We start from the raw sequence: 24,681 nt of genomic DNA, 5'->3' as shown, positions 1-24,681 counted from the left end.
TGACACAATAAGCTGAAAAGTTCCTTTTTCCTGGGCATACCCAGCTGGCCAGAGGCAACTGACCTGGACTGGACTGTCATCCTCTACCGAAACCCTGAGCATTAAGTGGCCTCCCCTGAGGTGCCGGAGGCCTTAAAAATGTACTCCTATGATTGTTTGGACACAAGAAGAAAGTTTGGAAGCTTTGAATTTGTTTTACTCCATAGCTTCACGTGGAAGACATATCAGACTGTTAGTTCCCAGGTATCAGATTGAATTTCAGCTTTGTCCCAGTCAAGGCTCCCAGCACCTCTGAAAAAAATTACTAGGTCTCATTCTGCATTAAGAATTAGAAACTTTTTACTGAGAAATGTCCAAAGTTCCAGAGCTTCAATGGCACCAACCTGCTTCAAGTATCCTTTATAAGGTAACAGTGGTTCTGTCGGGTGAAAGTATTGCTTTTCGCATTAGGCCTAGTCACACATTGTTTAAACAATATAAAACAAATATCATTATACTGAAAACAACACACAGGACAGTTCAAATTCAAAGTAAATTCTTTATATATGAATTGCGTCATTCATATATACATACATTAATATTACCCGAAAGGCCGTCAGGCAATAATGTGGTGACACGAGTGACAAAGTGAATACTAAGTGCTCGGTGACAGTGTGTGTGAAGGTGTGATATGTACAGTAGTTTAAAATCAAAGTTATTCGAAAGTGGCCAGGGAAATGCAAAAGTTCAAGCTGCGCAATGGAAGAGTTCTTTCTTTGGCGCAGATTCTATGCAAAGGTCCACGGAATAGTCGACGTTTCGACCCTAGTACTGCACTCTTGAAAGGTCAGTGCGGGTCTTCATCAGGACTTGAAAATAAGCGAGACGTATGATTTAATCAGCCGGCTGATTAAATCATACGAGCCAGGACCCAGAGGCCGGCGGTTCGTTCTTCCGAATAAGATAAATTTCGTCTGAAGAAAACAAGATTACACTAAGGAGACAGAATTTAGACAGCGCTTCGCAAGCCAACAGATACCGATTCAATCATACGAGCCAGGACCCAGAGGCCAGCGGTTCGTTTTTCCAAATAAGAAACAAACTTCGTCTGATGAAGCTATTCAACCCACATTAAGGAGACAGAAGGGCTTGAACTTAGACAGCGCTTCGTAAACCAATAGATACCGCCACCAGACACATTGATCGTCCCATCCACACGATATACCACTGGAGTGAATCCTGAGACATATGCCGGATACTCACCCACTCCTTAGATTTAGTCCATTCTGAGAATCCATTTCTCTTTTCAAGGCCGTCTCGCTTATTTTCAAGTCCTGATGAAGACCCGCACTGACCTTTCAAGAGTGCAGTACTAGGGTCGAAACGTCGACTATTCCGTGGACCTTTGCATAGAATCTGCGCCAAAGAAAGAACTCTTCCATTGCGCAGCTTGAACTTTTGCATTTCCCTGGCCACTTTCGAATAACTTTGATTTTAAACTACTGTACATATCACACCTTCACACACACTGTCACCGAGCACTTAGTATTCACTTTGTCACTCGTGTCACCACATTATTGCCTGACGGCCTTTCGGGTAATATTAATGTATGTATATATGAATGACGCAATTCATATATAAAGAATTTACTTTGAATTTGAACTGTCCTGTGTGTTGTTTTCAGTATAATGATATTTGTTTTATATTGTTTAAACAATGTGTGACTAGGCCTAATGCGAAAAGCAATACTTTCACCCGACAGAACCACTGTTACCTTATAAACTTACTGCCCAGGTTCTGAGGGATACTGGGTTACCCCATTATTTGCTTAGAGATGCTTCAAGTATCCAGCCTTTAGATCCACAGTGGCGGCTACATATTCAGCAACAGACCCCTCAAGGAGGATTTTTCTTCTCAAGCTGACAAACTCCCTTTCTGCTTTTGGACTAAGGAACTTTTCCACTTCCAGGCTTAATTCACTTTTATCCAACCAGTGCTCCATTGCAGTCGGCCTCAAATCGCACCTAGATCCGGGCCTACTACTGGCGCTACTGTCACTGAAATATGTATATCTACGGTTTTCACTATTGGAGTAAGTCATTTGGTCTTATTTCACTCAGACTTTTTTCTCTATTTTATAACGGATTGTGGAATTTTGCGTTTTGTGTGCCTTTCCCTAGTGTGTATGCACAGCTTAAATTCTTTATAACTTTTGATTTAAGCTGTACTGCTGTGTGTCACTTTACCAGGGGTTAAGCACAGGTTTATTAATTTAACTTGTGTGATTTCTATCAGACGGTGGCCTTATCCTTTGAGGTGGATACTTGAAAACACCAAATAATAATCCACTTTCCCACGGTTTTCTCTTCAGAGGTGTGCCTAAACACATGAATCTGAAGCTCCTCCCCTTTCTGAACAGAATGTGGAGGGGGTGACCGGGGCCGGACTGTTTGCGGGCGAGGTGACCTAGCTAATAACCAATTTGATTTGAGACTTACTGACCACGCCCGGTACCTAATTACTCTTATTTAACGTTGACAGCTTCGGTTTTGTTTTTTAATTATGAAGCCCACGCTCTACTTTGGAATAGGCCCCTTCTTCAACCTAGACTGTTTCTCCTCAAGGAGGATTATTCAGAAACTCGTAGAACTAAACTAAGGTCAAACTTGGAAGCCTACCCCCAGGATCCCCAGTCGAAGACGAATGCAGTATCCAGTCAGTTAATGGTGTGCTTAGATTAATTTCAGCAAAAAATTAAAAGAGAATGGTAGGTTCCCAAACACAACACATACTTTGTGCGGTTCAGTCAGCCAAAAACTGCTTGAAGTTTGTCTTGAACAATAAGCATGCAGGGAGCAATTGTTTTCCCATTTTGCCAACTCAGTCAAAAATTTAAGGGAAAAACAAAATCTGACCTCTACTGGGGAGACAGTAAAAGAAAAGCACCTCTAAGAATGAGGGAAGTGCTGGAGAAGCAATGCCCACCCCTATAGGTGACAAGAACTAACACCTACAACAACAATTGTGTATGCAAGGATAGTTCCAAAGATTAAAACTAATGAGAATCTTTACAGTTCTGGCTGCAGCATGCAAGAGTCAACCAGTTGTGAGGGAGAGCAGGATAACGGAGTACTGTCTCCCTACTCAGTTACCCTAAGAACAATTCATTTCCTTTTACAAATGAAGGCCAGCAGGAGACCCTTGTGAAATGCACGAAACAAAGTATTCAAAATAGTGAAACTAGATACTTGAAGCTCATTATTAGGGTGGAGGTCGCCACAGTGGCCAACATATTCAACTCAAAATCAAAATAGATCAATTTCACCACAATGGCATTGCAATTAGCAGTCGAAGCTATCGGTGTGTGTCAATAGGAGTGATCAGGTACACTTGCATTTAGCTAAGTCTCAATTCGCAAAGACATTTCTGGGATACGCAGCAAAATGTTAAAAAGGCAAACAGAATCTTCTGGAGAAGTGTAACGCTTACGAGCTGTAGAAGGAGAGGAGTACATTTTTCAGCAATTTGAAGGAAGCAAAAGCAATACTTCAGAGTTGAACAACAGTAACATCAGTACATTTCATATGTAAGGAACAGCACAAAGACAAGTTTTACAGAGAAGGTCCCTGCATTGCCCTCGAGGTTAACAGTTATTTTTGCTTTCCTGTACATCATTTCATCTTTCTATTCTGATATTTCACGGCTTTGAACTGGGAGAGCTGTAAAACTTTCTCTGGATTGTACGGAGCTATACAAATTGCTATAAAACTGCTGGAGGGCGACAGCATGTGGAACAGTATTATTCATTTATTGCACTTTGAAATAGCAATGTTAGCTTTTTCGCCTGCAAAGGTGAATTCTTTGTGTTGTGATTTCTGATCTCAAAGTATTTTAACACCTCAATGCTTCCTCAGCCTCATGACCCACACACCAATTAGATACACAGAAAAATACCGATCCATAAGCATACTTGTGCTTTTGACTTGACACTTACCCCATTTTGAATAGTGTTTCCACAGACTACTCACCTTTCCCAAAAACGTCCAAGATGGCCTCCACAAGACCGAGGACATAAACACCACAGGCAAAGACATTGGCAAGGTAGAACATCAGACCAATGCTGCCGCCAAACTCTGGGCCTAGTGTCCGACTGATCATAACTGATGGTGAAAATGATGTAAAGGAAAATCTATCAAGGATAAAAGGTAAATCCATGTTTGCAGCTGAATAGTAGCCATCTGGAAAAGATGGACAGAAATAAGTCTCATGGTGATGTATGAATGAACTGGATCTTGAGATCTTACTGCAGGTGCATTTGCGAACCCCCCCCCACCCCCCAACTTGGCCCTGGTTCACTAAAGTGAAGACAAAGGAGCAAGTGGAGATGGGGAATGGACACCATTGCCTCAATGCATGCACTATGCAGCATTGTTTCAGTCTAACGATTCACACAGTGCACACCCTGGCAAATCAAGCTCAACAGGAACAGTAATCTCATTCATAGTGTCGGATCTCAAACAAGATGGAGGCACGTCTTAGATGATTCTCCATGATTCAGGGCCTCACTTACGCAGACTGCTGGGTTGCATTTCAATTACATTGCTATAAAAACCGGAGGTGAATAAATTCAATCTATGCATCCTTCTTCAATAAGTTGCTGATAAAAGAGTATTGAATGAGTAAAAAGCTGAAAGTCTGACTTTGACCAAAAACATGATTCAGACCAACATACAAAGCAATACAGCAGGGGGAAAAAAGAGTGTGTCAACAAGGGTGGGAGAAGGTGTCTGAACATAGATAAATAGGGATTTGGGGATAAGTGATGGTAAGGTCAGAGGAATATTGCATTCAGGGTGAAATTATCTGAGATTCTTCTCAGAGGCGCTGTACACAGGTAACAAAAATAAAATAAGCAGTTACGGCCTCATCTTTTCTTGAAGTCTCCAGCCCTCCTCGCCCCTGTGCAGCTAGTTCTTTGCTTGGGCATGCGTATCCGTACCTGCAAGATTCATAAAGAATTCACCCACTGTAATAAATCAGACAATGTCCCACTGTATGCACCTTCTAATTGAAGGTCGTCACTTTCCTTTGCAGATCTAGACTAGGTCAATAAGCATGCAGTCCTAGCCATGCCTACGCGGCTCAATAATGTAGCCTTATTTATGATGCCAAGCCATTTCCTTCCAGCTAGTCTTTTCTGTTTCCTGCCACTTTTAAACATGATCATAAACTGAAGAGAAACACTAAAGCAACCAAGGAGAATAACAAAGTGCAATACAGGAGGGGAATCTAAACAATTTGTTAAAAAGTAGCTCTCGTTGAAGAAGTCCGAGGTAAAACCCTTATGCAATGCCAACATCAATACCGAAAATTACAGCTGCAGAATACAGCACCTGGTAATCAAGCATTACAAAGAACAAAGATTTAGCAGCAGGGAAGAAGCCATAAAAAACAATATATTGGTCTCACCCCTTTATATTTAACCAATAAGGAAACGTTTCATGCATGTAATCCTAATCATCTATTTCCTTCGAATTGATAAATGGTAGAAACATGTTCCCCACGAGCAAGAACACAATACATTTAAAAAATGCCACATTTTTACTCTCACCATCCTATGATGGAGAAGGAAAGGGCACTCACTGTGATCCTAGTCCTCCAACAAGGATAATCTCTGAATTTATAAACTAGTCACCTTGCTCCTCATTAAACCTGGAGGATAAAATTAAGACTGGGGAGTGACCAATGGTGAGAGGGTTGAAGTGGGCGCCGGATCTGGAGGACAAGATATCACTGTACGCAGATGATCTCCTCCTTTATCTTGCCTCCCCATATCGGTCCATCAGGGCAGTTCTAGATATATTCACCAATTTTGGTAAATACTCTGGATACGCGATTAACTGGACCAAATCTACACTGTATATGCTCAATGGGCAGATGCCCCCACTCCCCCCGGCTGCAGATTAGAGGTGGCTGAGGAAGGGTTTCGATACTTGGGAGTATATGTTACTGCAGATCCGGCCCTGTTCTACAGCCGCAACCTGGCCCCCCCACTGACCCGACTGAGATCCGACGTCGAACACTGGCGGACACTGCCGCTCTCCCTGGCAGGTCGAGCCGCCCTTTTTAAGATGCTTGCACTCCCACGATTCCTCTATATCCTCCAAAACTGCCCAAATACGGTTCCGGATACCTATTTTACAGCGGTAGAAGGTGAGGTTCGTTCGCTACTATGGAACGGAGGCGCCCCCCGAATATCGCTAAAAAAACTCACCAAAGGATGGCACGTCGGCGGCATAGCCTTGCCAGACCTGAAGCTGTATTATTGGGCCTCACAGTTGGTGGTGATTAATCACTGGCTGTATCGAACCTCTGACGACCCAGCATTCGAGCTTGATAAATACCAGACTGGCCGTGCGGGATATCTGGGAGCGCTTTACTCCACGGGGAAAAAGCAGGCATATATAGGCCCCATGTCCCATACAATTGACATCTGGCGCCGAGCGAATTCTCGATTAGGGTGGGCAAGCGTCCTTACGAAGGCGACGCCACTGTGGCAGGCCCAAAGACTTGGTTTGCTATGTTTTCAACCAGGGTTCGACAAGTGGGACCTAATCGGCATCTCAAAGGTCGGAGACTTGATAAAGAAAGGAGCTGTCCTTAGCTTTGAGGAACTAAAGACCACTTACCACATGGCGCAAGGTGAACTATTTCGCTACCTCCAGATTCGGCGTGCCCTTCAAACAGCATTCACGACCCCGCAAGTTATCCCTGACTCCTCACCCCTAGAGGACAGACTATTAGATGGGCAATTGCACTCGAAGGCCATATCTCTAACATACAAAAAGCTTTGTAACAACCTCCCTGATACCTTTGAGGCGCATCGAGAGAAGTGGCAACACGACATAGGACCCATTGAAGAAGAAGACTGGAGGGAGGCTTTGATGTCTCCTAGGAGGGCAGCGATCACCCTCCGATATCGACTGATCCAACTGAAGGTTCTGCATAGGGCCTATATCACGGGGGTGGTTCTGGCGCGTATAGGAGCTAGGGCGGACTCACTATGTATTCGAGGGTGTCACCAGGAGGCCACTTTCTATCATATAATATGGGAATGTCCCGCGATCAGATCGATCTGGGAGGGGGCTACAACTAAGCTCCAAACCGCACTGGGGAAAACCCTGACCCTCACTCCTCAGGTGGGCCTACTGAACATATGGGAGGATACAGACCTCACGGAAATAGAGCAGCAGATGGTAACGCTGGGCTTCACCCTGGTTAAGCGGGAAACAGCACGCCATTGGGGGGCCGCAGGGGTGCCATCCATACGAATATGGGTACAGGAATTAGACAGATGTATGGTAGCTGAAAAGGAAGTCTTCATAACTCGGGGGTGCCCTAGGAAGTGGGAACAGAAATGGAAAGCGTGGAATGGGTACAGAAGGTCCCTATGTACATCCCCGTTGGTGGATTTGGCAATGCGACAGAAAGAACTTCAGGAAGTGTTGAACCAAGAAATTTAATTCATTATATGTTACTCAGAAAAGTGTTTTACGTTGCTGCTGATGCAAATATGATCCTGTATATGCAACTGATAAAATCAATAAAATGTTATCCAAAAAAAAAAAAAAAAGACTGGGGAGTGACCGATTGATGCATGGCTGCGACCATAAAAAAAAAGCATTGACATAGCCAATAGGTCTCGCTTTTGGGACCTTATAAGTATTTAGTTATGCAGCACAATATAATTGGTGCAACAACATCAACTGTTGCATGGCTAAACACTTATAAGGTCCCAAAGGTGAGGCCTATTGGCTATGCCAATGCTTGTTGTCTTGTGCAACTGCCTAGAAACAGCCTAATGCGAGGTGGGTGGGGAGGTGGGGGAGAAAGAAGAAGCGGCGATCTTCTCAGTGGGGGGGGGGGGGGGGGGGGGGGTTGCAGTGCAACTAAGGAGAGACTGCCCTGGAGCCATTGCACAGCCTCATCTGTTTTAACAAGTCTGCAGACTAGGGACATGTGTCCACAAGTAATAAAAAGATGGTCGTAAAAATCTCCTAAAGGAGGATAGCGAAAACAAGCACCAAATGTCAATTTATTTCAAAGTGGATACGAGTTTAAGCAAAGGCAGTAGCTTTTGTAAACGCAATTCTTTTAGTACAAAAAGTTTACAAACGGTGAGCCAGCCGTTTATTTTTTAGATTATACGTAGCGGAAAATAGAAGTTAATATAGTGAGGTGCCCGCGCAAAACACATTTGCTTGTTGCTACAAACAAAACCTAAACGGCACTTCAAATATATACTTGTATACATTAATAATGTCCTTACATATATTAAATGGTTCTCCCAGCCGTATTTAAGGAAAGCTAAACCGCCACCGAGGGCATCGCCAGAAAGGGCATACCTTATTGCCAGACCATCATTATTGGCAGCGCTATTGTGTGCCATTGGACACATGGTGCTGGCCTGTGCAGGAGAAAAGACGGGGAACACAATGCCTTATACAATACTTACCAAAGCTAGGAGGGGAGGGTGCGGGGTCTGTTGCTGGCTACAGAGGAGCGGGGGTTGGGGCACATCTTGCCTCCATCAGCCTCTGCTCTGCTGTGAGGTGCCAGACACGTGCACTGGAGTCCGCAAAAGCGCACGAGGCAGGGGAGGGAAAGAAGAGATGCGTTGTGGCTTTTTATTATTATATATAGTTAAACGAAGGCCCAAATCCTGGTCCTTCCTGCACAGCTGGGCTTGCCCTTGCTAGATGGCATCCTGCAAAGTTGTATAGCCCTCTGGAATGGCTTTACAACAGTGCAACGCACGTGCCCTACCTGTCCTGTGAGACCTATCCAGAGACCTGGTCCCTGAGCCTGGCTGTCCACATACAGAGCCTTTGATATGAAGAGGTGGGCGCTATAGATTGTAGCTCAATCCAATGTAAACAGAAGGATATGGTGGGCGAGACATTATTAGGGATACTCACTGCACAGCAAAAGCACACCCTCTACATGCTAGAAATTAAACTGGGAGTCATTTCCTGCTCAGACCAATGTTTCTCGAAGTTGCTATCAAGACAGACATTCCTTTTTACATATGTCCAAACCATGAAAAAAGCCTGGGTTATAAAAATAATTAAGCACGGATAAAGCAGAAGAAAAGACGGGGAACAGAATGCCTTATACAAAAGATTGCAGTGTCTGAATTACAAAAAGAAAAAAAAAAAAAAAACAGAGCAAACAGAACAGCCGCGGTTTACAAGTGGGAGGGTAAAAAATAAGTTGGTAATAAAGTTTTGTAACGTTTCAGCTAAAGACAGAAAGAGCATGTAATCTTAATTAATGCTCTGCATACAGTTATTTCTAACAGTAGCGTTTAATGAGATGTAATGTCCTTGTTGCAACTCGCGAGGTAAATACGACTCAGCTGTTGAGAGCAGCAACAGCCTTTGTACAGGATTAGTGCCGCTGTAGTAAGACTACGCTCCCATGTTACACGCAGGGGTATTCCCTCACCACATGGAATGTCAGTGTGGGCCTAAGTGTCCAGGGGATGAGACCATGTAGGTGTTTCCTTGCGGCCTCCAATTGGCACTCGTCTATGGCGCTGTCTCCCGATTCCTATAAACTACAATCCACCCCTTGGTTAATATGGTCATCAGGTAAAAATAAAAAAGAAACCGAAAATCCCACAAATTGTATTATATATTGTGCCTTGTACAAAAGATTGCAGTGTCGCACACGCTGTAAAAAAATAAAAAATAAAAAGTTAAGCACGGGGAAAGCAGGAGAAAAGACAGGGAACACAATGCCTTATACAAAAGATTGCAGTGTCGCGCACGTTGTAAAAACAAACAGAACAGCCGCGGGTTTCCAAAGTGGGAGGGTTGAGGGGAGTGCGGCCGAGAGCACACACAGCGTTTCCCTTGCGGGAGCGAGCCAGGGGCACCATCTGTTTGCAAGTTAATTACAAACAAATGGTGTCAAATTTCGCTCCCGCAAAGGGAATCGCCAAACGTGCACACATTGCCATTGAAAGCAATGCAACGAGTGCACGTTTTTAGGGCAAAAACTGAATCGATTCCAAAAGGTCTCCTCCTATGCAGTGCATGCGCACTGCGTAGGCGAGACCTGATGAACGAACTGACCCTGCTATGTAGTGCAGCTTCCAGAATCCTTAATGTGACACTTCCAAACAAGCCTTGGAACATCATTCAACACCTTGCTAGAAGCTTTTCTGAAGGTATTGAAGTTTTATGAGACCTCTCATCTACAGCAATATTCTTTTCTTAAGGACTATCAGGCATAATCTGACCACACAAATCAGCTTCACAGTTTCCTCAAAAAAGTACTTGGAAGATATCTTAACGGAGGTACACTAGTTAAAAGGATACAGTAGGCTCCACCACCTTGCACAGCACCATTGGTGGAGATGGCACATACGGAGAGGACCGTGAGAGAAATGATGATATAGGCAACTACCAGCATCAGCAGAGACTGGAGGAAACCTGCGTGGCCGATAACGAACCCTGCAGGTGGAGAAGGAAAGAAATCAAAAGTGAATGTTGCGCTGGTACCACTGAGAACCTGAGACAGGACACTGCATGGTAAACAAAGAAAAGAATAAAAACATATACCAACCTGTAAGAATAGGTATAAAGTGTCTTACATGGGGTTGTTTTTTTTTCTACCACGCATCAGGTGGTACTTAGCCTCTACTCATCAAAAAGGCTTAAACAAGTAGCTGCCTAGTGTACTAGCCACAGGTTCAGAAAAATCCACAAATCGGTTCCCACTGTAAAAGTACCAGGCGCCATACATTAACATATGGTCATGGCTCGAGTCAAGTGGGCTAAAGGGGGTTCAGCAGGATAAACAGGACGAAGTGTGAAGACCTAAAAAATTGATGTCAAATTTACACAAAAATAAAAACCATTTGAAGAACTTGAACTCAAAACGATTGCAGAGATTGAGGTAAATTCTATACTCCTCTCATTGGTGGAATCTAGCTATCTTTCTAGAATACTTACAGATTTCGCCACCTCCAGCTCTTCATTATACAGCTCACCATCATAGACACATAGCCCCTTAGTAATACCCACAAATTGGTTATCCTTTAATCCTTCACCCACATTATTCTGTAAATCATTGTTGGGTCATTTGATGGCTTTAAGGGCTACTTAGAAAACCGCTCTGCATACCAGCAATAAAATAAATAGTGTTGGAGAAAAAGGCCCGAGACATCTGGACATCTACAGAGTTACAAATAAAAAAGGTAACTGCCTGCTACTTGAGGTCTTCACTGTTGGCATCTTTTATACACCGACATGCGAAAATAGCACCCTATAAATGAACAGATTGTCCCCACTGAAGTAAACAGATGCAGTTAAAGTATAATGTGAGCTACCCATTGGTTAAGGTAATAATCTATCTGTGCTTTTGGAATACATTTTAAATTTGGCATTAAAAAGGACCTAGTATTTGAAGATCCAGAGATATGGTTCTCCGGTACGGGTGGAAGAGTAAATGAAAATTATATAAATATTGACTTAAAAAACCATAGGTTTCACACATGTTATAGTTAGGTGGATATTTCACTCATAAAAAACCAATGAAATTCCCCCGTTATAGTTAGTTCAGATAACTATAACTCGCGCACCCGCAATCCACTGCTCATGACGTCACATATTACATCACTCATGACATGGTCAGTGGCATCACTCATGACATCACTGATGACATCATCCTTGTGATAGAGTGGCGGTCGCGCGAGTTATAACTAACTATAACGGGGGAATTTCATTGGTTTTTTATGAGTGAAATATCCACCTAACTATAACATGTGTGGAACCTATGGTTTTTTTAAGTGAATTTGCAAGGTTTTTTAAATGCTAATTCCTAACTATAACGTGTGTGAAACCTATGGTTTTTTCAGTGAATTTCTACGGTTTTTTAAATGCTAATTTATTTATGTATTATTTTTTTTATATATTTATTTTACAATAAACTACAATAAACCGCAATTTTTTTTGAGTTTCAGGGTGCGCGCACGGTGCGCGCACCCCCGCGATTTAAAAAAAAAATTAAATAAAATGTTGCCTTCGGGGTCCTTCAGGGACCCCCTGACCAAGGCTAGGGGGTCAGGAACTCTCTACCCTGCCCCCTTTTCACGTTCGCCACCTTCCTTTTTCACTCTCGCACTGAAAACAAACAAAATGGCGGCCGATACTTCCTGATTTCGACCGATTCGAACGTTGACTAACATGTAACCACCAATCAGAATTACGCGCGCGCACCCTGCGCGCGTATAGATATATATATGCTTTTAAATGCTATTTTCTCAGGAAATACTGAACAGATTTAAACCAGACCTGTGAAAGGCACTTCCTTGACCTTATGGCTACCTCTCTACCAAATTTCAAGTAATTCTGTTCAGCCGTTCGGGCTGTAGCTGCGACTAAAGGTCCTATGTAAAAATGCATGGGGAAAACGCGTTTTGGGACCCCCCTTTTTTCTCGGTCCCCGCTTGACGAATCGCCCCGAGACTTTCAGGGTAGGAGCTGAACGGAGCGCCCCATTAGTTTTGAAAATTTCGCGAGGATTCGTCAACCGGCGCCAAAGTTATTGAAAATAGAATTTTGAGATTTCCTATGGAAACACGGTCTTAACTATAACTATCTACTGGCAACCGCCAGTAGATTATATATATATATATATATATATTCACAGAAAAAACCATAGGTTTCAGGCACGTTATAGTTAGGAATTAGCATTTAAAAAACCTCAGAAATTCACTGAAAAAACCATAGGTTTCAGAGGTGTTATTGTTAGCTGGACTTTTCAATTGTACAAAACCATTGAAATTCCCCCATTATAGTTAGTTCAGCTAACTATAACTCGCGCGCCCGCAATGCACTGCTGATGACGTCACACATTACATCACTCATGCCATGGTCAGTGACATCACTCATGACATCACTGATGACATCTCAAATGACATCACTGATGACATCATCCAGTGAATGTGTGTTTTTCTGAAAATTAAATATGTTTTATATATGTATATCTCAAGGTCGATGGAAGAATAAATGGGTATATAAGTGTCTAAATGGATGATTTGTTTTTGAAAAATTGATTGTGTAACTGACTGATTAAGTGTATCATAGTGAATACATGGCTTAGTGAGTAATGTTTAAATATGTAAATATCTGTATCAGTCTCTCACTTTGTGTATAAGTGGCTGCATGGGTTGGTGAGTAGCTACATGGGTGTCTATATAGGTTATTAGTTGGTTTTTTGAGTATCAGTCTGAGTGTCTGCATGGTTCGGTGGGGGGTATTACGTAGTGCAGAGGTGCATGAATGAGTGACTCACTGTTTGCATGTGTTGAAGACAGCATGTGTGCAGGACTGTATGGGTGGATGAGTGTGTGTATGGGTGTGTTAGTGAGTGAATGACTGTCTCAATAGTGTCTTTATGAGTAACTTCATATGTTTTAAACTAGTATATGTGACTATTGGTGTATAAAAGTGAGTGGATGTGAGAGTGAGAGATTGAAAGAGTTCATGTATGAATAAGTATGTGTTTCTATAAGTGATTGTTTAAAAGACTAAGTGTTGGAAACCGGGCAACCGGGTCAGCAGTCACCAGGTTTCCAAGCACAATGGTAGCTTGGCTCGAGCGGTCGGGGGTCAGGCACCGTGTTAAGCGTACGTCACACCCTCACAATAACCATGCGTTCATCCGTTCCAAAAACGACACTACACCGTAAAAATTATGAAAGAAAGTAGTTTGTCTTTATCTTATTTTCTCTTAGTTGCAGGGTTCATAAAATAAACACAGTACCATAAGATTCTCCTTTAAAAGGGCAGGTCAAATAAATAATACCACAGTGGGGTTTCAATAAATAGGATCAGGTCATAAATAAGCAAGGAATAAATAGGGGTGCAATAAATACAAATGGCTAATAAATACTGTCAGACAATAAATACAGTCAATAAATAAAGCACCTTCAATAACTTAAATAACACAATTAATGACAATTACAGTTCACATCACTTTCCTGAGGTAGTTTGGTTTTACTATGCCCAAGTACAGCTTGTGGTCATTTGGATGACATGGGGGGGGGGGGGGGGGGGGGGTTGTCCCACCTAGATAGAAGAATAAGGGTAACCTAAGGATCTGGCTCTCCCAAAATACACAACCCCTCACAGAGGTCACTGCACCAGTCTCAGTTCACCCCTGGCACTCTCAGGCTGGTTCTAACACCCCTCTAGCCCCTAGAATGGTCTTTTAGGGCTCCACAGGGCCTCAGATGCCCTTTCTACCACTTACTGCCCTTTTCACGATGATCGGCTCCGCTCGGCGCCGTGTCGACGTCGCTGGGCGGCTCCGGTTCGATGTCGCTGGGCGGCCTCGGTTCGGTGTCGCTGGGCGGCTCCGGATCGATGTCGCTGGGCGGCCTCGGCTCGATGTCGCTGGGCTGCTCCGGCTCGATGTCGCTGGGCGGCCTCGGCTCGATGTCGCTGGGCGGCCTCGGCTCAATGTCGCCTTCCGGCGTCACAGGGTCACGGCCTCCCCGCTTCCGGGTGTCTCCGGAGTGCGACCTCCACTCCCGACCTCCGGCGCGCTTCACCTCAGATTCCGGCGTCTCCGGAGTGCGATCTCCACTCCCGACCTCCGGCGCGCTTCACCTCGACCTCAGGTGACTCCTTACTCGACCTCCAGTGCCTCTCCACGACCTCCGTCGGCGCCCTCTATCGACCTCTGACGGCTCCGGGTACGACGTCTGCTTTCTGTCAGCGCCGCTTCTCCGCCTCAGGTCTCCAGGCTTCGACGTCAGGACTCCAGGAGGACACCGCTAAACAGGTCAGGAGCTTGCTGGTCTTCTTCTTTAAGGCCTCTTCACAATATTTAGGTCCTTAAGATGGTTTTTCTGATCTTGATCCTACACAGGGCTCTAGGCTGGGCTTGGTCAGTAGGGACTAGCATCAAGGGTGGGTTTCTGGACCCCACTCCAAGCACTGGTTTCCACCCCTGCTGCCTTACTCCGACCTCCTTCTGAACTGGTCCTCTCTCTTCTCTAGTCAGGTGCCAACTGCCACTCTGAGATGGCCTCCCAACATTCTAAACTGCCTCTAACTGTCACAGGGTTCTAGAATGTTACGGAAGGTTCTAGAAATCTCCAGTGGGTTCTGATGATGTCACAGGTGGCCACCATTTTGTGTCTCAGGCCCTCAGACAGAAGTTCCAGGGGTAGGGAAAATGGCTCCCTGACCCTGCATCAACACTAAAAAGTCTGGTGGTTCCCAAAAAGGAAAAAGTATAACAGGGTTTGAGGCAAAAGTGGGACAAAATAAATAATGATGAGGAGGGACCACCCAAAGGGCTGACAGGTCTAACACTAAGTATGTGTAAGTTTCCGTAGCAGTAAGTGTGGTGGTGTGTGTATAACTGTATATGCAAGTAAATGTATGTTTGATTCTTTATTAGCATGAGTGACTATGTGTGTGAGTAACTCTATGGATGAGTGGCATTGTGTAACAGGATGTATAGGTGTATGAGTACATATAAAACTTTATAAATAAATAAATATGATGAGTGAGTACATGTATGAGTGACTGTATAGGACTGTTTGTGAATGAGTGGATGTGTACGTGGATCTTAGAATTACTGAAGAGGTGGTTGTAACTGGTATTGGTATGTCCATCGTTTTGAAAATTTTAGTCTCTATTTTTGAATGTGTGTATCAAAGGTTATATTAGGGTGAGAGGAGGTCTGCCACTCTATCACAAGGATGAGGTCATCAGTGATGTCATTTGAGATGTCATCAGTGATGTCATGAGTGATGTCACTGACCATGTCATGAGTGATGTAATATGTGACGTCATCAGCAGTGCATTGCGGGCGCGTGAGTTATAGTTAGCTGAACTAACTATAACGGGGGAATTTCAATGGTTTTGTACAAGTGAAAAGTCCAGCTAACTATAACACCTCAGAAATTCACTGAAAAAACCATAGGTTTCAGAGGTTTTTTGAATGCTAATTCCTAACTATAACGTGCCTGAAACCTATGGTTTTTTCTGTGAATTTCAAAGGTTTTTTAAATGCTAATTTCGAACTATGCCTACAGAGATAGGACATGTGAAGAAAGAAGAAAAAATGCACAGAAAGAAAAAAAAGAAGTGCAGAAAGAAGCAACAGAAGTCCTCAAAGACTAAGAAAAGTGCAGGAAGAAGGATAACGTGCAGAAAGAACAAAAAGAAGAGCAGAAAGAAGCCTTGTTGCAAAATCATCCTGTACCCTCAACTTTTTCAGACGGATACTGGTGGTAACGGAGTCTGACTAACCAGTCCTAGAGCCAGTGCTATGTTAAGACACTTAGAATACAGTGAAAATACCTACATACACTAGGGAACATTATGCGTTGGGGTCCCCCTGTGATCAGCATGACCTCCTCTGTAAGCCCCTAGTATATAATAGGGCAGGGGGATTAAAACTACCTCTTAAAACAGGCCACAGGGCGTTTTTGCACACGTTAACTCAGGCCCGTCCCCTCCCTTCACCACTGTGTAAATGCGCCCTGTGGCTGTTCTAAGTTGAGAGATTAAGTCCCCTTGAATCCTAAGGGTCCCTAGGGTCAAACTAGACCACTAGGTACCTCCAGTAAGCGCCACAGAGCTGTGTTGCAGAGAGGTGTAAAAAGGGGCTTGGCCTCAGAACACCTGTCTGCAGCGCAGCTCCCTGGCGCATACTGGAGATGCCTGTTGGGCTAGTTGGCCCTCAGGGACCCTCAGTATTGAAGAGGAATTAATTCCCCAACTTACAATTCGCCAGGGGGCGCGTTTGCAGAGTGCTGCAAGGAGGGGGCGTGGCCTCCGGCACGATGCCAGTCTTTTATTTATTTTAATTTTTTAAGAAGGGGGGCTGTGTGGTTCCCCTTCTTATTCTAATTTATTGGCCCTGATGACCCCATCCCCCAGGACCTGTCTCCTAATTATATTTTTTTGACCCCAATCCCCAGGGCCGGCCACTGTTTTTTATTATTTTTAAAAAATATATATTTATAGACACACCTAGGACATGCTGGACAAACCGTACGTACCTATCACCATGACGATTTGCGTGATATTCATTAAAAGGCGACTATGCATACAATGAATCCACGTGGAATGTATTTACACCACTAGTGAAGCTCTGACATGTCTGATGCCCTACCGTGCCTAATCCCGGTAGACACCCTTGTCGTTTATTTATACAAACATGGGTAGCTATTGACGGGCACATTTAATACACATGCACACCAAGCCATTCAAAGGGGATTCGACAAAAATTCGACCAAAACTATGCAAGAAACCCCCCTCACGGTTAATAAAACACACATCCACTGCCGGATGTGTAATACTTTTTATTTTACTCTCTGGAAAGGGGACGAACATCACGAGAGTCACAGCGCGCTCCTGGCAGAGCCCAATGCTGTGTTACACCCACCATTGCCGGTTGAGTGCCACACACCTCTGTGTTGTATTCCACTAGCTAGTGCATATGCTATGACACTCTCTAGCCCATGTGCACTGTAACACCACCCCGTGAATATGTCATGCCACACTTGTCTACGGACGGGTTATATTGCCCCATCTAACGTGCCTTCCTCGATGCCTATGTTATAACGCACAGTGCTATGCCATACATATTACAATCTGGGACCCATATCTTTGTCACAGTGCATATGCAGCTTTACACTCCCCAGCACATATTTTATATTACAACTTTAGAGACTAGTTAGGTTACACAACACTGCCCTGTGCATATTACACTCCAAGGCGCATATCGCATAGCACGCGCTAGTGCCTGTGCTATCTCGCGCTCTCCAATGAATCTGTAATTGCGCACAATGTATTGCATATTATATTTCACGCCCGGTTCATCCTATAGCACACTTTTTGGAGCATAGTTTATATCATACACTATATCTAGTTTTCATTTTCAATCATGCTCTCAGGACTATGTTCTATATAACACTGTGTTCACCTACCCTTTTCAAGGGCATTACATTTTGCGATAGGGGGTGGAGGGTCAGGGGGTGTTTCTGCCAAGTGAGCCCGGAGTCACAGTCACAAACGTCCTCTTCTTCCTGAATAAAAGTGAGATTATGCTGCATACTTGTTCATATTTTAAGTAGTTCGCACAGACACACGTTTTAAAAACAATAAAGTTCCTAATACCCGCCTTCTCTGAACAGTTAGCTTGCTGCCCCATCCCCCTCCTCCCTATCCTCTGTTGTGTGAATCCATGGACTAGCCTCCTCCCTCCTGCCATGCATGGTCTGATGTGCTGCCACTGCCCTCAATTTAGTATGATGTACCAGTCCACTCCTCATGCCCTCCATTGCCCAATTCTATGCCCCATCATTGACCTCCTGCTTAAACTCTGTGCTTAGCTTGCTGCCCCTATTCTCCTTCCCCCTGCCCTCCGATGTCTTTGTGCATGCCCCTGCTCCATCCTTTTTGCCCACCATGTTCCATGGACCTGCCACTCCTATCTACTCTGAGTGTTCTGTTGAGCTGCCACTCCCCTCCCACCTGCCTAGCATTGTCAGATAATTGTAACCTGTCCCTGCAACCTCCACCCTGCCTGTCCACATGCCATGCCCCTATCCTCTTCCTACTGTCCTACATGGTCCATTGTACTGCCACACCCTTCTGCCCTCCCTGGTCTGTTGTGCTGCAACTGCTCCTCCTGCCTGCCCCGTGCGGTCTGTTGTGAGGCCCCTTTCCCTGAACTTTGTCTGTGCACAGATCCTGACCCTCCCTTCTACCCTCCATCGTCCTTTGTGCATGCCCCTGCACCCTCCTTCTTGCCCATCATAGCCATTGTGCTGCCACTAACCCTCCCACTTGCCATGCATGGTCTTCTGTGCTGCCATGGCCCCTCCCACCTTCCCTGTGTGGTCAGTTAGCTGCCCCTGACCCCCTCCCACCTTCCCTCCATGGTCTGTGTGTATGCCATCACAGTCTCAGTGTTGCTCTTCATGGTGTGTCTTGCTTCTAGTGCCCATCCTGCCTGACCTCCATGGCTATCTTGCTGCTCCTGCCCTGCCCCCTTGCCCCCAGCCCTCTGTTTACATGTGCAGACCCCTACTCCCTCCCTCCTGGCTTGTCTGTTCCATTGTAATGCCCCTGATCCGTCCCTCCTGCCCTTTACGGTCTGTTATGCTGCAACTTTCTCTCCTGTCTGTCCATTATGGTCAGCTAGCTACCATTGCCTCTTGCCCCTCTGTTCTCTGTTGTCCATGTGCATGGTCCTGTCCCCTCCCTCTTGCTTTCTATGGATTGTTGTGCTGCACTCCCGTCCCGCATGCCCTGTGTGGTGTATTGTGCTGCTGCAAACCCTGATGCCTGCCCTGCAGGGTCAGTTTGGTGCACCTCTCCATGTCCCTCCTGTCCTCTGTTATCCAAGTCCATGTCCCTACCCTATTTCCTTCCATGATCCAATGTACCATACTTGCGAACATTTTGAACTTGGTAAGAGGGAGATTTTGAAAAAAAACTGGGGTATTGATTTTCCCCTTTGAGTTACATTGAAAAAGAGGAGATTGTAGACAAGAGACAGATCAAATAAAGCCCATTTGAGCTTAAAAACATTGGACGTTTCCTGGCTGAATCGGGTCTGTTGGCATGTATGGTTGTACTACCATTGCCTCTTCCTTCTGCCCACAATGGTCTATTACATTGCCACAGCCTCTCTTGCAAGTCCTGTATTGTTGGTTTGTTGCCCCTGCCCCCCTTTCCACTGCCCTCCATAGTCTGTTGTGCTGCCACGGCCCTACCTGCCTGCTCAGTGTGGTTAAATTGTTGCCTTTGCACCCTCCTACCTGCCTTCAATTTTCAGAGTCCGTGCCCCTGGCCTCTGCCTCTCAACAGTATCCTAATGAACAACTAGATTGCTAACATTCTATATTTATTACAAAAGTGTGGAACGCCTGACGTCATCTTGTTGTAATCAAAACTGTAATACCTAGAGCATTTCCTTTAGAAATTACATATATGAGAGGGTCTTATTGGCATCAAAATTATGGTTAGTGCTAAAGACTAAAATAAGGACATATTTTCTGAGTTTTCAAATAGCGACAAAGCACTTTTAAATTATTTGTTATCTTTATGTTTTTTTATCCAGTTGACCACTGGATTAAATGTTGCACTTAGGGGAGAGGCTGTGGTGTTACTTCCAGAACTGCAGACTTTGCAACTGGGGAACCAGGTTGGAGTTTCTGCTTCAGCTCGACATTCTGTGATTCTGGTCAAATCACTTAGTCTCCCCATGTCTACAACCAAAATTAATTTGTTCTTGTGTGATGTAACCAATGCTCATGTAAAGCACTCCAATACCTGACAAGTCTGCACTATATAACACTGCAAAAACAACAAATAATAAGTGTTTTGCACACTTCTGTCATTGGGCTATATTTGGGCTACATCTGGGTGATTTTGGGCTACATTTGGGCTCTTTTGTCTCCGGTGGCCATCTTGGGAGATTTATTTGTTATGAAGTTTCCTAATTGCCTCATGTACTGCAGTCTCCTCAGTAGGAAATGCTTTCAGTTTTTTACTTTGATTCCATCATGAAGGTATTCAGATATGTCACACATTTGCCATAAATTCTGAATGTTAGCACTCTAGTTGCTCATTAGATCACTGTAGTAAAACTACTGTTCACCATGGAAGTCTGCGCCTGGTATTAAAAATGCATGTTTGTCTGCATGTCAGAATTTTTTAATGAAATAGAAGAGGATTTGAGAAGTCACTCAAAATGTGCCCTCATTTTCTTTCTTCAGCATTAATCATAATTTCTATGGCAAAATGAACCCCCTCATTGTGTTCTTTTAAATTAAATGTTTTAAGTGTTACCAGTTTATTCCAATCAAGATGGCTTCAGGTGTGCCATACTTTTGTCATAATGAAGACAGTAAGCGCTCTAGTTGTTTTTAAGAACACTCTGGGACATTCTGTCATTGGGCTATACTTGGGCTACATCTGGGTGATATTTGGGCTACATTTGGGCTCTTTTGTCTCTGGTGGCCATCTTGGGAGACTTATTTGTTATGAAGTTTCCTAATTTCCTCATTTACTGCAGTCTCCTCAGAAGGAAATACTTTCAGTTTTTTACTTTGATTCCATCAAGAAGGCATTCCGATGTGTCTCACATTTGCCATAAATTCAGAATGTTAGCACTCTTTTTGCTCATTAGATCACTGTAGTAAAGCTACTGCTCACCAGGGAAAACTGCTGCTGGTATTGAAAGTGCATGTTTCAGTCTGCATGTCAGAATATTTTAATGAAATAGAAGAGGATTTGAGAAGTCACTCAAAATGTGCCCTAATTTTTCTTTCTGCAGCACTAATCATACTTTTTATGGAAAAATGAACCCCCTCATTTTGTTCCTTTTTAAATTAAATGTTTTAAGAGTTACCACTTTAATCCAAGCAAGATGGCTTCAGGTGTGCCATATGTTTATCATAAGTAGGACTGTTAGCGCTCTAGTTGTTCTTTGGAACACTCTGGGAAGCTGCAGTAGAACACAAAGGAATCAACTGACAGTCTCTGCCCTTGTTGGATGTACATGTTTTACTGAGAATGTCAGACTTCATTCTCACATGACTGAGAAAGATAATGTGAATTTACAGAAAATATGCTCTCAGTTTAGCTTATAGATCACCTTCCAAACCTCTGTGGGGAAAAAGCATGAGAAAATATTTTTCTCTCAATCATGATATCCCAGCAAAAGGCTTTTTCACATGGTGAAATCACCTTAGAACATACCACAATTCCTAAAATGAGTATGGTACCATCAACAAATGATTTATAATGTAACTAAAGTCTTAAAACCTTCTATTAACTGCAATGCTTTTTAATGAGGTGCTATCATGTATATTGGTCCCAAGATGGCTGCCAACACTTCTTGGATGAAGTGCTGAAAGCCAATCAGATCTCAGGATGAGATGTGTGGTTAGGCTCCGCCCACATATATATATGATTTTACTTTTGATTTTCTCAGGAACTACTGAACAGATTGACACCAGACCTGCAAAAGGCACTTCCCTGACCTGAGGACTACCTCTCTGCCAAATTTCAAGTAATTCTGTTCAGCCGTTCGGGCTGTACCTTGGACTAAAGGTCCCTATGGAAAATTGCGTGGGGAAAACGCGTTTTGGGACCCCCCTTTTTTCTCAGCCCCCGCTTGACGAATCCCCCCCGAGACTTTCAGGGTAGGAGCGGAGCGGAGCGCCCCATCTATTTTGAAAATTTCGCGAGGATTCGTCAACCGGCGCAAAGTTATTCCAAATAGAATGTTGTGGATTTCCTATGGAAACACGGTCCTAACTATAAACTGGCGACCGCCAGTAGAGAGAGATTATATATATATAGATATTGTAGCAGCACAGGACAAGGTGGCTAGCGTGTGGCCTCTGAAGAAAGGGAAGGGTTCCCTGAAACGCGTCAGGCCAGGGGGCTTTAAAGGGGGTGAGAAGCAACCCGTTTTTCTTAATAAAAGTGGTGACGCTTACCTGCCTAGGAGTGCGGCCTCATCTCTGGGGGAACTTTTGGAAATATATATATATATATATATTTTTTTATTTTTTTTTTTATCCACAGTACCCGCTGCTCTATCTGCCTGCGATTAAAAAAAATCCCAAATGCTCTGCAGCACAAGCAATCCTTGTTCTGTTCAGTGATGAATGCATAAAATTGGGAATACTTGTGGTGTCCACAATGTAATTACCTGTGTGTAGTGCACACCAGCTCAAGTGCCATGAGGAACCTGCAGGTAGTTTTCAAGAGCACTGACAGAGCTCCAGGAAAACTTATTTACCTTAAACAAAATTCTCATTAAGGTAATTACATTGTCCAGCCCCTCACAGTACACATAAAAGCAACTGTGTTGGGCTTTGGGCTGATTTTTTTGCCTCCAAAGCAATCCCAATTCCTAAAAGGCAAATTTACCCATTCTGAAATGTGCCCGAAAGCCTCACCTATATCTATTCTTTGGCAAAAAAAAGGCCTGGGTCCAACCCAGAAGCTTATCAGCACTACTATTTTATAGGATACATAGAGTATTTCAGGCTTGTGGGCCTCAAAATTGGATTCATGAGTTTGGGAAGAACAAGGTTGAGACTCCAAGCAGCCTCTAAAGACTCTGAGCTTACATCTGTTTATGAGCGAAGAACAATAAAAAGATGAGGATTTTGTCTCTTCATTCCGCAATGGTCTGGTTGCAACTCTAACTCAGACTAAGGACGTTTGAGACAAAAAACTTTTTACCAAGGGGATCAGGCGCAACAGCGACTGATAAGGCTGAGATGACAGAGGCAAAATATAGATCTCCCCAATTGCAATTTCTGCTGGTAGAAGCAATTCTAGCTTTGTTAAGAACGTCCCTAAAGTCCAATGCACTCAATCAGTATTTATGAAGCACGGCAAATCACCCGTGAGGGTCTGAAGGTGCTGGAGTTTTCTAGCTGCTGCAAGGTGGTTTGTAAATTTGAACAGCCGGGTCTTGAGTCCTTTTCTGAATTGCTGGGCGATGGGGCGGAGCTGCGGTGCATCTGAAGGTTGTTTCAAGCTTTGGCTGCCAGGTGGGAGAAAGAGCGACCTCCGCTATTGGTTAGGCAGATCCGGCGGGGTACCTGCGAGCATAAGCGAGGCAGATTGTAGGTGTCTGGTCGGTTGGTGGAAGGTCATGGTTTGTTGATGTATGCTGGTCCTTCATTGTGCAGGGCTTTGTATGTGAGGGTCAGCATCTTGAACTGGCATCTCTGCTGCATCAGGAGCAAGTGTAGCTTCCTGAGGTGGGGTGTGATGTAGGTCCTTCTGGGGAGGTCGAGTAGGATTGCTGTTGAGTATTGTATGGTCTGGTAGGGTAAATTAAGAATCAGGAAAATGAAATGAACGCTTGGGCAAAGATCAATGGAAACACCCGTCAGGGGTCCCCTGGGTGCCAAGCCTAAAGTACTGGCTTTAATTTGAAATGAAGAGTTGTATAGTTAGAGTGCCCCTTTTTAGGTCTGGGGTTAGCCAAGACCTTTTGATTTTAATAATATAGTATGTATTGTATAATATACTTACTTAAAGGGGCTTTCAGTTAGCTCGCTTCATCCACTCAACTGTTGTTGTGTCATCCCCATTTTGATTCCACCCACCAGGGCATACAGCATGGGGCAGTGGGGCAGCCTACTTAAGCCTCTGGTTAATGGCACTTTGAGTGACTGCATTTTGCTCTTTCACAAGGTGTACAGCCGCACCCAAGGAGTTCCCTTTAGTGGCAGTGTTGCCCGATGCGATCGTAGGACGCATATAAAGTGAGCACAGGACACATTTCAGCATTATCTGTTCTGGTCTCCTTCCAATGCGGTTGTAAATTCCTTTTGAAGTTGACTGCTGCCATTTCACAGCATTCCATATAATGTTCCTAGACTCTGTTTCACCAATTTTTCTTACTAGACTCTGCCCAGGAAGAAAGCCAAACATTGTGGTGGTTAATTTGCAGCACACTTGTAACAATTTTAAACAGAAGTGCAGTGTAATTTGAGTTTTATGAACCAATATTTTATACTGTGAATCCTCTTTCATTTGCCTTTCCTTCTTTTTGCCGTCTTTCCTTTTCACCTACTCTTATTCTCTGTTTGCCTGCTTTCACTTTCCTTCTTTCTTTCTT

General features: G+C 44.0%; 1 protein-coding gene across 1 annotated transcript in view; it reads right to left on the bottom strand.

The window, feature by feature from the left end:
• The window catches only part of SLC12A9 (solute carrier family 12 member 9), a 194,250-nt gene that overhangs the window by 110,761 nt on the left and 58,808 nt on the right, over window positions 1-24,681 (bottom strand). The window contains exons 3-4 of the mRNA XM_085639354.1: window positions 10,365-10,499; window positions 4,008-4,139 (exon numbers count right to left, since the gene is read on the bottom strand). Coding sequence (XP_085495480.1) covers window positions 4,008-4,139; window positions 10,365-10,499 — 267 coding nt within the window. The remainder of the gene's footprint in view (window positions 1-4,007; window positions 4,140-10,364; window positions 10,500-24,681) is intronic.

Source organism: Triturus cristatus, chromosome 12, assembly GCF_964204655.1.
Source record: "Triturus cristatus chromosome 12, aTriCri1.1, whole genome shotgun sequence".
In the NCBI taxonomy this organism is placed as follows: domain Eukaryota; kingdom Metazoa; phylum Chordata; class Amphibia; order Caudata; family Salamandridae; genus Triturus; species Triturus cristatus.
This window is presented reverse-complemented; position numbering and strand designations above follow the sequence as displayed.